At 37.5% G+C, this 13926-nt stretch overlaps 1 protein-coding gene across 3 annotated transcripts in view; it reads left to right on the top strand.

The window, feature by feature from the left end:
• Positions 1–13926, top strand: part of MYO1D (myosin ID) — a 326596-nt gene that overhangs the window by 142562 nt on the left and 170108 nt on the right. For all 3 annotated transcript variants that reach the window (XM_072779460.1, XM_072779462.1, XM_072779463.1), the window contains exon 16: positions 2878–3085. In XM_072779460.1, coding sequence (XP_072635561.1) covers positions 2878–3085 — 208 coding nt within the window. The remainder of the gene's footprint in view (positions 1–2877; positions 3086–13926) is intronic.

Raw genomic sequence — 13926 nt, 5'->3', positions numbered from 1 at the left:
GTTTGTGGGAGAACTGGGGTCATGTCATTTCACCATCGGGAAGAAAGGAAGAATGCCTAAGCTGAGCATTGTGGCAGGTGGTTATTTCCAGCTTCTGTCATATGCCTAAAACTTCAAACACCCCATTACTACCTGTACTATAGCCCAAATGTTGGATCTTATTCTGGCTCTACAACGAATTTGGGATGATCCTGATTTTGTTTCCTTTTTTCACGTGATATCACCTCTCCCTTCATACTTGAACTCTTTCATTTGGTTGTTTCTCTGCCTATCTGGCAACGGAGGGGTAGGCTTTCCAATGTATAGAGAGAAATAATGGGGACTGATGGTTGATGAAAAAATATCAGTAAAAGACTAAAGGATAAGAAGGAGCCAGCCTTTGAAGTAGTAGATTAAAAAGCATTCCAGGCAATGGGAACAACATAAGGCAAAAGCTCTGATGCAAGGAAGAGGCAACCACACTACAGGACCCTAAAGAAGGCCAATGTGATTAGAGTACATAGTGCTGAAGCAGGAGAGCAGTAAAAGATAAAAATGAGGTAAGGCATTCTAGGAATGTACTGTAGCAGCTGAGTTAGCAGAATGGATTGGGAAGGAACTGGAAAACAATTTGGGAGCCTATTGTAGTAAGCTTGATGGTGGCTTGGATTAGAACTGTGGCAGTAAAGACAAGAGTAGTTGAATTTTAAGTATATTTCAGAGGTAGACCCAGTAGGATTTGATGATGAATTAGAAGGACTGATAGAAAAGAGAAGGGATCAAATAACAATTCTGGCTTTAGTAACTGAGGGTGTTGAGGTGGGAAAGTGAAAGAGAAATGTAACACGCCCTCAAGAGTTATTTAGGCATTGTGTATATGCATCTGCCGCTCAGAACTGAGAGCTGGGCTATGGATAATAAATTCATGAATTGCAAAATAAAGTGGATGGAATAGATGAGGTGACATGGGGAGGTCGTACATAGAAGAGAATCTGTTATGGACCTTGGGGTACTCCAACATTTGGGGTTCCGGTAATGGAGGAGCAGTAGCCAGAAAATGAGATTGAGAAGAAATATCCAGAGAGACAGAAGGATATCAGGGAGATCACGCTGTCATGGAAGCTAAGAAATGAGAGATCCATCAAGAAGAAGGGATCAGAAGCCATTTAGGTACCTATTATCTCAGCAAGAAATGTGTGAAGCCCTATGAAGACCATTTAAAGACTCCCAAGGGGCACAAAAGTAGACTTGAACAAGTGGAAAGACATCCCTTGTTCTTAGGATGGTTCAACATCATGGACAGATTTAATGGCTTTAATGCGGGAGCCCAATAAAAATACCAGCAAGGATCTGTTTGTTTGTTTTGTGATTGTTTTCCCCTGGAACTATGTAAATTGATTCTAAAGTTCACATAGAAAAATAAGCAGGCAGGAATAGCTAGAAAGACCTTTTAAAAAGAAAAAGATGAGGGACGCCTGAGTGGCTTAGCAGTTGAGCGTCTGCCTTTGGCTCAGGGCATGATCCCGGGATCGGAACCGAGTCCCACTTCGGGCTCCAGCGAGAAGCCTGCTTTTCCAAAACTCTGCCTGTGTCTCTGCCTCTCTCTGTGTGTGTCTCTCATGAATAAATAAATAAATCTTTAAAAAAATTTAAAGTAAAGAAAAGGATGAGAAGAGACCACCAGATATTAAAATATACTTAAGACATCTAATTAAAACCACATGGAACTGATGCAGAGCTGGACAGACGGCAGTGAAACAGACCAGGATGTCCAGAATTATACTGAAGTACATATGAAAGCATAGCATATGATTAAAATGCCATATTAAATCACTTTTCAGTAAATAGTGTTGGAACAACTGGGTAGCCACTTGTCAGAAGGTAAGATTGGATCCATACCTCACACTGTATACCAAAATAAAGTGGATGAAAGATTTAAATGTAAACAGTGAAAACATCTGACTACTAGAAGAATACATAAATGAATTACTCTGTAATCTGAGTGGGAAGAGGAGCCTTTCCTATATGGATTAAAATTCAGATGCAGTATAGGAAAAGAATTACAGGACTTGGCTAGATGTGTTAAACAGCTTGGCATGGGGGGGAAGAAGTACTGTGGTTGGCAGCCTTCTTGGATGGTCACAGTGTTCCCACCTCTTGGTACTCATCATCATGCCCTTTGCAGTACCCTTCCCTTAAATGTGGGCTAGCCCTAAATTATTTACTTCTAGAAAAATGGAATTTGGCAAAAGTAATAAAAGGTCACTTTTGAAAGAAGGCTGTGACCCTATGACTTCCATCTTACTCATTTTCACTCATGAAGAAGCTGGTGTGTAGCAAGCTGCCTTACAAGAAGCCAACTTGGCTACTTGTACCTAGAAACACAAATGGTTTTTGTATATTGATCTTACATGCTTAATTTTCTTTTAATGGTAATAGTTTTCACCCGAATATCTGCCTCATTTCCTTTGAAGTGACTTATAAATAATGTTAATTTCGTTCCTTCCCCAATCATACCAGTTTATTTATTGGTCTCTCTATGCTGGCTGGAAATCCCGTGATTGAGGCATCCTTGTCTTATTTCTGTGCATAAAGAGAATTTGTAAAGGTTACCCATTTTACGAATGATATTTGCTGTAGGTTCTTGGTAAATTAGCCTGTACTAGATTAAGGAAGTGCCCTTCTATCATTACTTTAGTAAGAGTCTTTATCATGAGGAGTGTTGTTTCTTATTAAAGTCTTTTTCTACATCTCTTATCAGCTTAATGAATAGAATTCATTATTAAGGGTTTTTTTTTTCCATCTTTGAAGTGTCTTGAATTTATTAAATTGTCTTTCTGCATCTGAGACCATAAGGTTTCTCTCTCTTAATGTGTACCCTGTTCATTTTTCACACAGATACAAGATGATCTCTGAATTCACCTGGCCCAACCATGACCTCCCTTCAGACAAAGAGGCTGTCAAGAAGCTAATTGAACATTGTGGTTTTCAGGATGACGTAGCTTATGGGAAAACCAAAATTTTCATTCGAACACCCCGAACACTGTTTACCTTGGAAGAACTCCGTGCCCAGATGCTCATAAGGATTGTCCTCTTTCTACAAAAGGTAATTTTATATTTTATATATAAAGATCGGGTCTTGCTTTTATGTTCTTAAAAATTCGTTGGATGTTTTCTTTGATATTCACAATGGCATATTCTTTGTATCTATGCATATCTTAGAATGTTTTCTGTTGCCTTCACACATGGAAAATTTATTTGGCTGCTTGAACTCAAAATTATTCTATCCTCAAAACTCGAGACGTTTTATCTTCTTGTATTTAAAGTTGGAGAGATTCTGAAGCAGCCAACTTTTTGTCTCTTATAATTAACTGGGGTTTTTCCCTCAGCCTTACTGGGTAAAGAACTTGTTTTTAATCTTGTAATTCAAAAGTTTTGCCAATGCGTTTAACACCCCCTGCTCACCATCATTACCCAGCACCAGAATTTGACTGAGGAGTGGGAGTGCTGACTTAAAGCTCATTAGATCATAGTAGCAATCATCATTATTCAGTGTGTGTGTGATGGTGGTGGTTGGGGGGGGGGGTACTTCTTACTTCATTCACTCACTCCTGTTTTTTTTTTATCCGCCATACCCATTTCCAAGCCTTCCATATGAACAATTTTAATATTAAAAAATTATATATGTAACTTTTTAAAAATACTGTGTCTCTGTGAGATGTATATTTTCTATGGGATATATACCAGGAGAAAAGTTGCTGGGTCAGAGGGTGTACACAGACCTGATTGGTCTAAGTAGTGCCTGTTTTTTCCCCGGAAGGACTGCCAGTTTGCACCAGCTCACTCAGGGAGTTACTGTGTGCCCACATCCTGACTAGTAGCATCCAGTCACCTCAGTTTTACAAGACTAATAGGTACAATGATATCTCACTGTTGCTTTACATTGTATTTCTCTGGTTACCATTGAGCCTGAGCATCTCATTAAATGCGTATTTGCTTTCTTCCTATAAACTGCTGGATTGTATCCTTTTCCATTTTTCTCCTGGAGCTGGTATCATTTTCTTGTTAATAAGCAGGAATTCCTTGAGTATTTTGGACATTAATCACTTACATTGTTAGATACTTTAAATACTTTTTTTTTTTTTTTTTTTTTAAGAGGGAGAGGGCAGCAGGGGAGAGAGGGAGAGAGAGACTTTAAGCAGGCTCCATTGTGGACACAGCCTGACACAGGGCTTGATCTCACAACCCTGAGATCATAACCTGAGCATAAACCAAGAGTTGAATGCCCAATGACTGAGCCACCCAGGAGCCCTGAAGAGAATCCTTAATTTTGACATCATCAAATTCTTCAATTCTTCGTCTTAAATTTTGTTGGACAGGGCTTTCCTTGTCCTCAGGTCACAAAGATACTAGCCTCTGTTTTCTCCTCTGAACTGTATACTTTCATCTTCCACATTTAAGTCTTGAATCCATTTAGAACCTACCTATATATGTGGTTTTGCACAGGAATCCAATTTTATTCTATATGGTGAACCATTTTCTCGGTACCATCTACTAAACAATATGTCCTTTTCAGTTTGATTTGTGGTGCCACATTTATCATATGTTGTCATGTGTATATATTCTGTCTCCGAATGTTTATTTATACCGTTGCCATTTTTTTTTACAATGATGCCACATTGTTTTTATTGCAGTATGTCTTAGTGTTTAGTAGAAGTCATCTTTTTCTTACTCTTTATGAAGGTGGATTAATTTACATATATACCTTATTATGCAACATAAATGTTAATGTGTGTTTATTGGGTTCATTAAATTCAACAATAATTTTTATTAGGATTACATTGAATGTATAGATTAATTTGAAAGAATTAACATTTTTACAATATTAAATCATCTGAAGAGTATAGAATAGGCTTATTTAAATCAATTCTTTGACCTTTAGATTTAGAAAGGCCTTCAGGGTCAATTCATGGTTAATTCCTTATTGTTTTTGTTACTGCTATGAAATTTTTATTCTATATCCTGGTGTTGATACAGAGAAATAATATGGGCTTCTGTTGACTTACCTGTATCCAGAGTGAGACCTTGTTGATTGTTAGTTTTTCTGGGGAAGTGATTATATCATGTGCAAATAATGAACTTTTTTTTTTTCCTTCCCTTCCAATTGTTTCTAAGTTTTGGTCTCTTTTATTTATTTTTTTCAAGAACTTCGGAAAATCTCTCAAAATGGAGTACTAAATTCTATTTCATCCTGAGACAATTTCCTTCTCTTAACTGATTTTTTTTTTTTTTTTTTTTTTTTTTGTATTGCTTTTGCTCAGTTCTGTTTTACGCAGGTTGGGTGTCTGTTTTCTGTTTGCTATGGTGAATTATTTTCACATATCTGTTCTTCCATATATTCAAATCCTTTATTTTGATCTTCAATACTTACCAATGGTATTTTTCTGTTGTTCTTTTGGCAGATCCAAAACTTTGCTTTTCTTCTTTATACCCCTTGAAGAGATTGACACAGGCTCAGGGTTTGGCCCTAACGAGAGTGACCCTCCCTCCCCGTTCATTTGGAACAGTCCAGGTTTATGACTGTTGTCTCTCATACCCCTTTTGCTCTCAAAAGTGTCACTTTTGATATGGATAATTATGGATAATACATTGTATAGTCGCCTACCTTGAACTTACTTTCTGTCCATGTGGTTGCTGGTAGAATCCTGTTCTTACATCTCCTGTCACAGTTTGTTCGCTTCCTCCACAGTTGACGCGTCCCACAGGCTTTCATCTTACAGCTCTGCTAGTCACAGATTGCACGCCCAGCCCCATGAGCCAACTCTTGCATAGTAGGTATGCACACCTACTACGGTTCTTCCTTTCTCTGTTCTCTCTACAGCACCTCTGCTTTCCTTCTGGTGAGAAATCATGATTTCTATTTAGAAAAGGGAGATGCTAAAGGAGAAAGAATGTCTACTTCAACAGCTATCACCTAAGCCAGGGGAGAAGAGCTGTCCAGTCTGCTCAGTGTTGTAGATCTTGAATTTCTGAACCATAAAGCAGTGGAGCAGGAAATAAAATAAGGATTTTCCTCTGAACTCTCAGGCAGACTATAGGTGATCTAATGATTTGTTCTTTAAACCAACTCCACGGGCCATAAAATTATTGGAAATTTCTCTCAGCTTCTGGGAATAGGTCATCAGTCACCTACCTTTTCATGTGCTGTGTATTTTTATTTTCTTCTGTAATCTTACAGAAATGGAACAGGAAGTTAGGGGAGGCAGCATCAAGAGATGCTATTTTTTTTTAAGATTTTATTTATTTATTCATGAGAGAGAGAAAGGGAGAGGCAGAGACATAGGTAGAGGGAGAAGCAGGCTCCATGCAGGGAGCCTGATGTGGGACTTGATCCTGGGATTCCGGGATCATGCCCTGAGCCAAAGGCAAGGCTCAGCCGCTGAGCCCCCCAGGCATCCCAGAAAATGCTATCTTAAACCAGAATCTCCAAAAATTGACTTTTATTTTTCCTTTTTAAATTAAAAATAGCTTTATCTTTTTTAATTGTATGATTATACAATTAAAGCATACTTATTGCAAAAACAAATTCAAATCATATAGAAAAGTGTAAGAGAAACCATGGAAAATCACCTAAAATCCCACCATCCAGAGATCACAAGCCATTAACGTTGTGGTGGTCATCCTTTCTAATATCTTTCTGCGCATATCAACATGTACTATAATATAAATGAGATAATTCGTGTGGTGACTTTTTTATGAGCACATTTCTCTTTTTTTTAAATAAGATTTTGTTATTCTTTTTCCAATATTTACCTTCTCTGCCCACATCTCGTCCTGCCACGTATGTCAAAGAATCCCTAAGACCACTTCCAATTTTGGTAATTCACCAGAAGGATTCACAGGGCTCAGCATATAGTTGTACTCATGAATTAAATTTATTACCGCAAAAAGATACAAAGCAAAATCAGCAAAGGGAAAAGGCACATGGGGCAAAATCTGGAGGAAACCAGAAACAAGCTTCCAAGAGTTCTCTCCCAGTGGAGTTGCATAGGACATGCTTAATTCCTTCAGAAATGTGACAACACGTGCTAAGTGCTGTCTACCAGGGGAGATCATTAGAGACTCAGTGCTCAAAGTTTTTACTGGGGATTGGTTATGTAGGCACCCTCTGACTAACATGTGCTGAAATCCCAGACTCGAGAAGGAAATCAGATATGCAGCATAAATCCCGTTGTTTGCACAAGCAGTATAACCAAATAGAGCCACTCTTATCATTTAGGGAAGGTTTTATATCAGCATATAAAACTACCCAGTCAAGTTTGCAGACACTGGCCAAGGGCCAACCATGGAATCAGGCTTTTCTAAGGATACAGTCTCAGGCCTGCTGTGTTAACTCCTTTCTGATACTCCCACTATCTTCCCATAACTTTAATGGACTTCCTTATACATGTAGGAATACTTCATCCTGTGTACTAGATACTTCTTTGCTACAGCCTTCATTCTATGCACTGGATTCCCATGAGAAAGATTATTGCTTGAAGGGTGTACATGTTTGTAATCATCATACATACTAACAGTTCACATTGTGTAGCCCACAACGTAAGTGAACTTCTTTTCCCTAATGTTTTTTTAACTACAGTGACTTTTACCAGGCTTTTGGACTTTTTCCACTCTTATCAGTAAGAAGTAGTAACTCATGTCTACTTTAATTTTGTATTCCCATGACTCTTCATGAGGGTATGTTTATTGTCCTTTTTGGATTGCCTCTTCAGTTATTTGCTTATTTGTATCCATGGCCCATTTTTCTCTTGGGTTGTTTGTCTTTTTCTTATGAACTTGTGGGAGCTGTTATCTTTATGTATTGCAATTATTTTTCCTAAGCTATCATTTGTCATTTGAATCCATTTAAAATATACTCTTTGACATGAAATTTTCCACTTAATATTTCTTATCTTTTTTTCTTTGATCTTTGAGTTTCTTCAAGAAAGTTATGGATCTGGGATTTAGTTTTTATAATTGGTATTATATAAGGGTCCAACTCTGTTGTTCCAAGTTAAAAGCAAGCTATTCTAATTCAGTTTATTTAAAAATTCTTCTTTTTTCCACTAAATTAAAAGTCTGCTTTTGTCTAACAATAAATTCCCATATATACTTGATTCTATTTTCAGGACTCACCATTTTATTCCATTGGCAATTCCTATGCCAATATCATACTGTGTTACAGGTTCTAACATGTGAGAACCTAGCTTTCAGGTTATTATCTCACCTTTTCTGTACCTCCAGAGAGATTTAACGGCAAGTTGGAAGTGGCAAAATCAATTATGTTAACTAAAACCAGAACCTCCAAAATTGTTGTTCTTAGAGGAACAAACTGCAAAACCAGAGATTACAGAAAAGATACAAATTGGATTACTTTCTGATTCATAAAAAAGTGTGTATTTCCACACTGTAACTATATAAACCTCAAAGTATTCAGTATCAAGAATTACAGATAATTTGTTTAGTGTATCTTGTTCATCTTTATATACTTGGTCATATGCTTGGTATTTTAGGAGATTTGTGAAATTGTTACAAATATGTTGGTTTTGGGGGGAGTTTTGATGTTGTTGTTGATTTGTTTTTTAGTTTTTTTTTTAATTTTTTATTTATTTATGATAGTCACACACACAGAGAGAGAGAGAGAGAGAGGCAGAGACACAGGCAAAGGGAGAAGCAGGCTCCATGCACTGGGAGCCCGATGTGGGATTCGATCCTCGGTCTCCAGGATCGCACCCTGGGCCAAAGGCAGGCGCTAAACCGCTGCGTCACCCAGGGATCCCGATTTGTTTGTTTTTTAAAGACAGACCATCCTAGGGGCGCCTAGGTGCACAGTCAGTGGAATGTCCAACTCTTAGTTTCAGTTTAGGTTGTAATCTCTGGAGTTCTGGGATTGAGCCCTGTCAGGTTCCACACTAACTACAGAGTCTGCCTAAGACTCTCCTTCTACCCCATCCCACCCCCTCTCAAATGAATAAATAAATCTTTAAACAAGAAATAACCATCTTAGGAGTGCCTAGATGGTTCAGTCCATTAAGCATCCAACTTTTGGTTTCAACTTAGGTCATGATCTCAGGGTCGTGGGATTGCACCCCATGTTGGCTCCATGCTCAGTGCAGAGTCTGCTTGAGATTCTCTCTCCCTCTCCCTTTGCCCTGTGCTTGCTTTCTTGCTCACTTGCTTTCTCTCTAAAATGAATAGATAAGTCTTTCAAAAAAAAAAAAGAATCATCTAGAGTTCAAAGACTTTTATTAGTTTTGTAGTACCTAAGTAGTTGCAATACAAATTCATGCAGAAAAATGAAAAATATACAAATAATTTTATAGTTTTAAAATACAATTTTATATTAAATATAAATGAAATCATGTCACCTAGTTATGTAATACTTTTTTGTCCAATCTTTACATGAGTAAACATTATTTGTGTATTTATAAGAGCCTTCTTTGTCCTTAATTTGATTTATTAGAGCTTCCTTAGTCAATCTGCTATTACTGGATGTTTAGGTTTTTCTTGTTTTTCATTCTGTAGGTCCCACTGCAGTGCACAGCTCTGCTTACCTAGAGCCGTGCCTGACCCAGAGTTCAATACATATTAGCTGTTGTTATTACTACTCATGCTGTTATTACTACTAGTAAGCAAATGTCATTATCCTTGATTATTTTCTTAGAATAAATTCTCAGACAGAAATTTTTGGTTTAAAAGATACACACTTTTAAGATTTTCTGTACCCATTGTCATACAGCTTCTGGAAAGATTGGACCAATTTATGCTCCCACCAGCTGATGCATGAAAGAGCTGGACTCACTGAAGCACTAGATATTTTTATTCTTATAAACATCCTTTCTGAATGACCTAAAACCTGAATGTTTTGCCTGAATATTGAAAAGAGCTTTTATACAAAACCCCAATTGTTGTGTACACATTTTTACATGTCTAAAAGAAATGAATCGGGATAGCCAGTGAGATTTTTTTTTAAGACCATACTTCTGTTCCTTTCATAATACATAATTGCTTCACTTACCCTCTACATATGAGTCTGTGTGTGTTCCTTACATCACATTTGAATGAGAAATCGGATAAGATGGTGTTTCTAGGCAGCACTGAAGAACTATTTAAAGTTTTCTCAATTATAGCTTTAAGCAAGGAGGTGCTGAGAGATCAGTAGTCAGCTCAGCAGCACGTGGGGCTGAGTTGACGTGTGTAATGAGTAAGTGTGTTGTGAGGCTAATCTGTCAAGTTGGTTTTTTAGTAGCTTTTTTCCTTTTTCAACTTGGACTTGACTGGTTTTGGCTTTTTTATCATTTGTCTTCTATGTATTATGTTCATTAATTCTCAGAAAATAAGACATTCATTTGTTGCATAGTTGGGGAAACCTTGAGGAAAACAATAATTTCTAATAATATTTTTTATGAAAATATCACACCAGATGTATTACAAAGAATCATGATTCTCTAATATTCTGTACACATTCTGTTTAAAATATGTTGCTGTCTTGGGAAAGGAATGGGTAATGGATCCTCTCAAGAAACTCTCCCTTTTTGGTATGTATATAGTTTTAAATTTATGTTTTTACTTTAAGGAGTGACACTGTCACTTTGATCAGGCCAAGATCAAAACTGTCATATAACATGATATGAAAGATGGATTCTCAAAGGGAAATAGAAAATATGAGGGAAGATTCTCTTTTGTGTGGCCATTAACAAATTTGGAATAGGTTAATGGATTTGAAGAATGGGTTTCTTGACCCATCTATAGGACAGATAGGTGCTTTTTTGAATTCATCTTCATTTGGGAAAATAGCCCTTTCTTAAAGGGTATCTATAGTTGATTGTAGATAGAGAACTTAATTAGTCACCATATGACATACTGGGACTGTTTCAGATCACACAGCTTTGATCCTAGCTCTAGGAATAGAATTATCCTTTCCAGTGTGCTATAGTGTAGTTAAGAGGTCAAGGCCCTTCTTATGTCACATCCTGAAGGCTACTAAACATAGACCTTGGGGATCCCTGGGTGGTGCAGCGGTTTGGCGCCTGCCTTTGGCCCAGGGCGCGATCCTGGAGACCCGGGATCGAATCCCATGTCGGGCTTCCGGTGCATGGAGCCTGCTTCTCTCTCTGCCTGTGTCTCTGCCTCTCTCTCTCTCTCTCTCTCTGTGACTATCTCTCTGCCTCTCTCTCTGTGTGTGACTATCGTAAATAAAAATTTAAAAAAAAATAAAAATAAAAATAAAAAATAAAAAAATAAACATAGACCTTCTCTCTTAAAGTAGTATCTTAAAGCTTTAATCATTTTCCTCCAAGCAGTTTGTGGGTACCCTGTGATTACTACTCATGCTGTTATTACTACTAGTAAGCACATGTCATTATCCTTGATTATTTTCTTTAAGCTCACAAATGCGACAGCTGCCAGTCCTTTGGAAATTTAAATCATGCTAGCCCCTGACTTGCTTCACACTACATGCTATGAGTTTTTCAGCTTTTATTCCATCCTATATGTGGCCCAGAACTTGTAGCACCCATGGCACTAGGAACTGTGGAGTCTACAGTCAAGTTTGAATCTAAAGTCAGTTGGTAAATTTCTCTTGTGAAACTATAGACATGTTTAGGTCGGAAATACTAGAAGCTTCACACTCTAAGTATTCAGATCTGTTGGCCTCGTATGATCCAGAGGCTCCCAGAGTTTTATTTTTGCTTGTCTGGTAGCTTCCTGATTCGAATATGGTAGTGGTTTGATTATTAGGCCATAGCAAACTTGGCACAATTTCATAAGCCAGATATGGGGGGACAAAGGAATGACTGGAGAAAAAGGGTGGAAAATAAGTGAGTGTGAGAAAGAGGCTATGATAAAGCTGAGGAAGGAGGAAAAGGCCCTCAAGCTAGTAAGAGAAAATATTCAAAATGTGGGCTTAATTCATGTGTGATTGTTTCCAATTTTACGTGGAGTTCAGGAGAGAATTATAGGGGAGTTGGTGATCTTTTTTAAAAATTCAAAATAAAGCATGCCTGGGTGGCTCAGTGGTTGAGTGTCTTTGGCTCAGGTCATGATCCTGAGGTCCGGGGTCAGATCTAACATTGGGCTCCTTGTGGAGAGCCTGCTTCTCCTTCTGCTTCTATCTCTGCCTTTCTGTGTGTCTCTCATGAGTAAATAAATAAAATCTTTTTTTTTAAATTTCAAAATAATAAATATTTGTCATTCTGCTGACAAGCTGATACTGTGAGAATATTATACAAAAATAAGGTTACCTATTTTTATCAATACACCAGCAGTATTTAAGCATGTTGTATATAATGTTTGGTTAAAAGTATACAGAAGCATTGAAGATTCAGCATGCTTTTGAGATGGCACATGGGAAAATTTCTTCTTGTTCTTATTTCAGTACTTCTGGGCCACTGCCCTCAAACTGGCAATCATGTTTTGGGGAGGGGACCACACTGCTGTAAAGCCTCCCTTGTGAAATTTCTTAGGGTGGTGATACTGGACATCCTTGAAATGTTCCTGAATTTACTGAGAAGGCTTCTAGTGAGTTTTATTTATGCATGCTATGAAGTAGATACATTTGAGCACATTAAGGAGGTATCCATCTATTTCCCATTGTGTTAAGAACAGTACTTTCGGGCAGTCTAGGTGGCTCAGTGGCTTAGTTCTGCCTTCAGCCCAGAGCGTAATCCTGGAGACCCGGAGTCGAGTCCACGTTGGGCTCCCTGCATGGAGCCTGCTTCTCCCTCTGCTTATGTCTCTGCGCCCCCGCCCCTCCCGTCTCTCATGAATCAATAAATAAAATCTTAAAAAAAAAAAAGAACAGTACTTTCAAAATCAAAAATAGATGTTTTTTAAAAAAAGAATAGATGTCAAACTAAATAGAATTACTTCTTTGTAGGGATCAAGATGCTCATGTAATTTTTTTTCTCTTTTGAGCTATCAATTCTGAGAATTGTACTAATCAATTCAGTGTCAATATTATGTTTGCCTCAGCAAGATAACCTTCTTTTCCCATATTTTGGAACAGTCTAATAGCATAGGAGTTAATCTGTTCAGGTTGAATTTCCCTGTGAAGACATGTAAGAGGGGGTATTTGTTGGATGGTAACTTTTTTTTTTTTTTTTTAAGATTTTATTATTCATGAGAGACAGAGAGAGAGAGAGAGAAAGAGGCAGAGACACAGGCAGAGGGAGAAGCAGGCTCCACGCAGGGAGCCTGATGTGGGACTCGATCCCAGGTCTCCAAGATCAGGCCCTGGGCTGAAGGCGGTGCTAAACCGCTGAGCCACCTGTGCTGCCCCATGGATCGTAACTCTTAAACAACTTTCTCTAGCTCTTCATAACAATTGATGTGTTCTTATTTAGTATTATGCATGGAATCAGTTTGGGTGCTTTATATTTTCCTAGAAAATCATACAGGTTCTCAAATTTAATTGAATAGAATTGAACAAAGTAATCTTTTATGTTTCTTTTCATTTCCCCTGTGTCTTTAGTCATTCCCTCTTATTTCTTATTTTGTGTATTTGATTTGTACTCACTCTCGTTTTTCTTTATCAACTTTAGTTAATGGTGCATTTTACTGTTTTTTTTCCTTAATTAACCAGCTCCCTGACTTATTCATTCCACCATTTTTTAATTTCTAACTTATTAACTTTACTTTTTATCTTCATCAGTTCCTTCTTTTGGAATGGAAAAAGAAGAAACAAGCAGGAGATTATCTTTTCTCTGACTTCTAGCATTGGATGCTTCATGCAATTTTTTCTTTCACATTTATTAATAATGGATATGAAATGTGTTTTTAGAACTACTTTTGCTGTGTCTGTAAGACCTGATATATTATCATTTAAATATTTTTATGTTTAGATTTCCTCTTTCCCAAAAAATTGTTAAAATTTTTTTTCTGGGACACCTGGGTAGCTCAGTGGTTGAG

Source organism: Canis lupus, chromosome 16, assembly GCF_048164855.1.
Source record: "Canis lupus baileyi chromosome 16, mCanLup2.hap1, whole genome shotgun sequence".
NCBI classification, from domain to species: domain Eukaryota; kingdom Metazoa; phylum Chordata; class Mammalia; order Carnivora; family Canidae; genus Canis; species Canis lupus.
The sequence above is the reverse complement of the archived record's forward strand: the minus strand, read 5'-3'. Positions and strand labels throughout refer to the sequence as shown.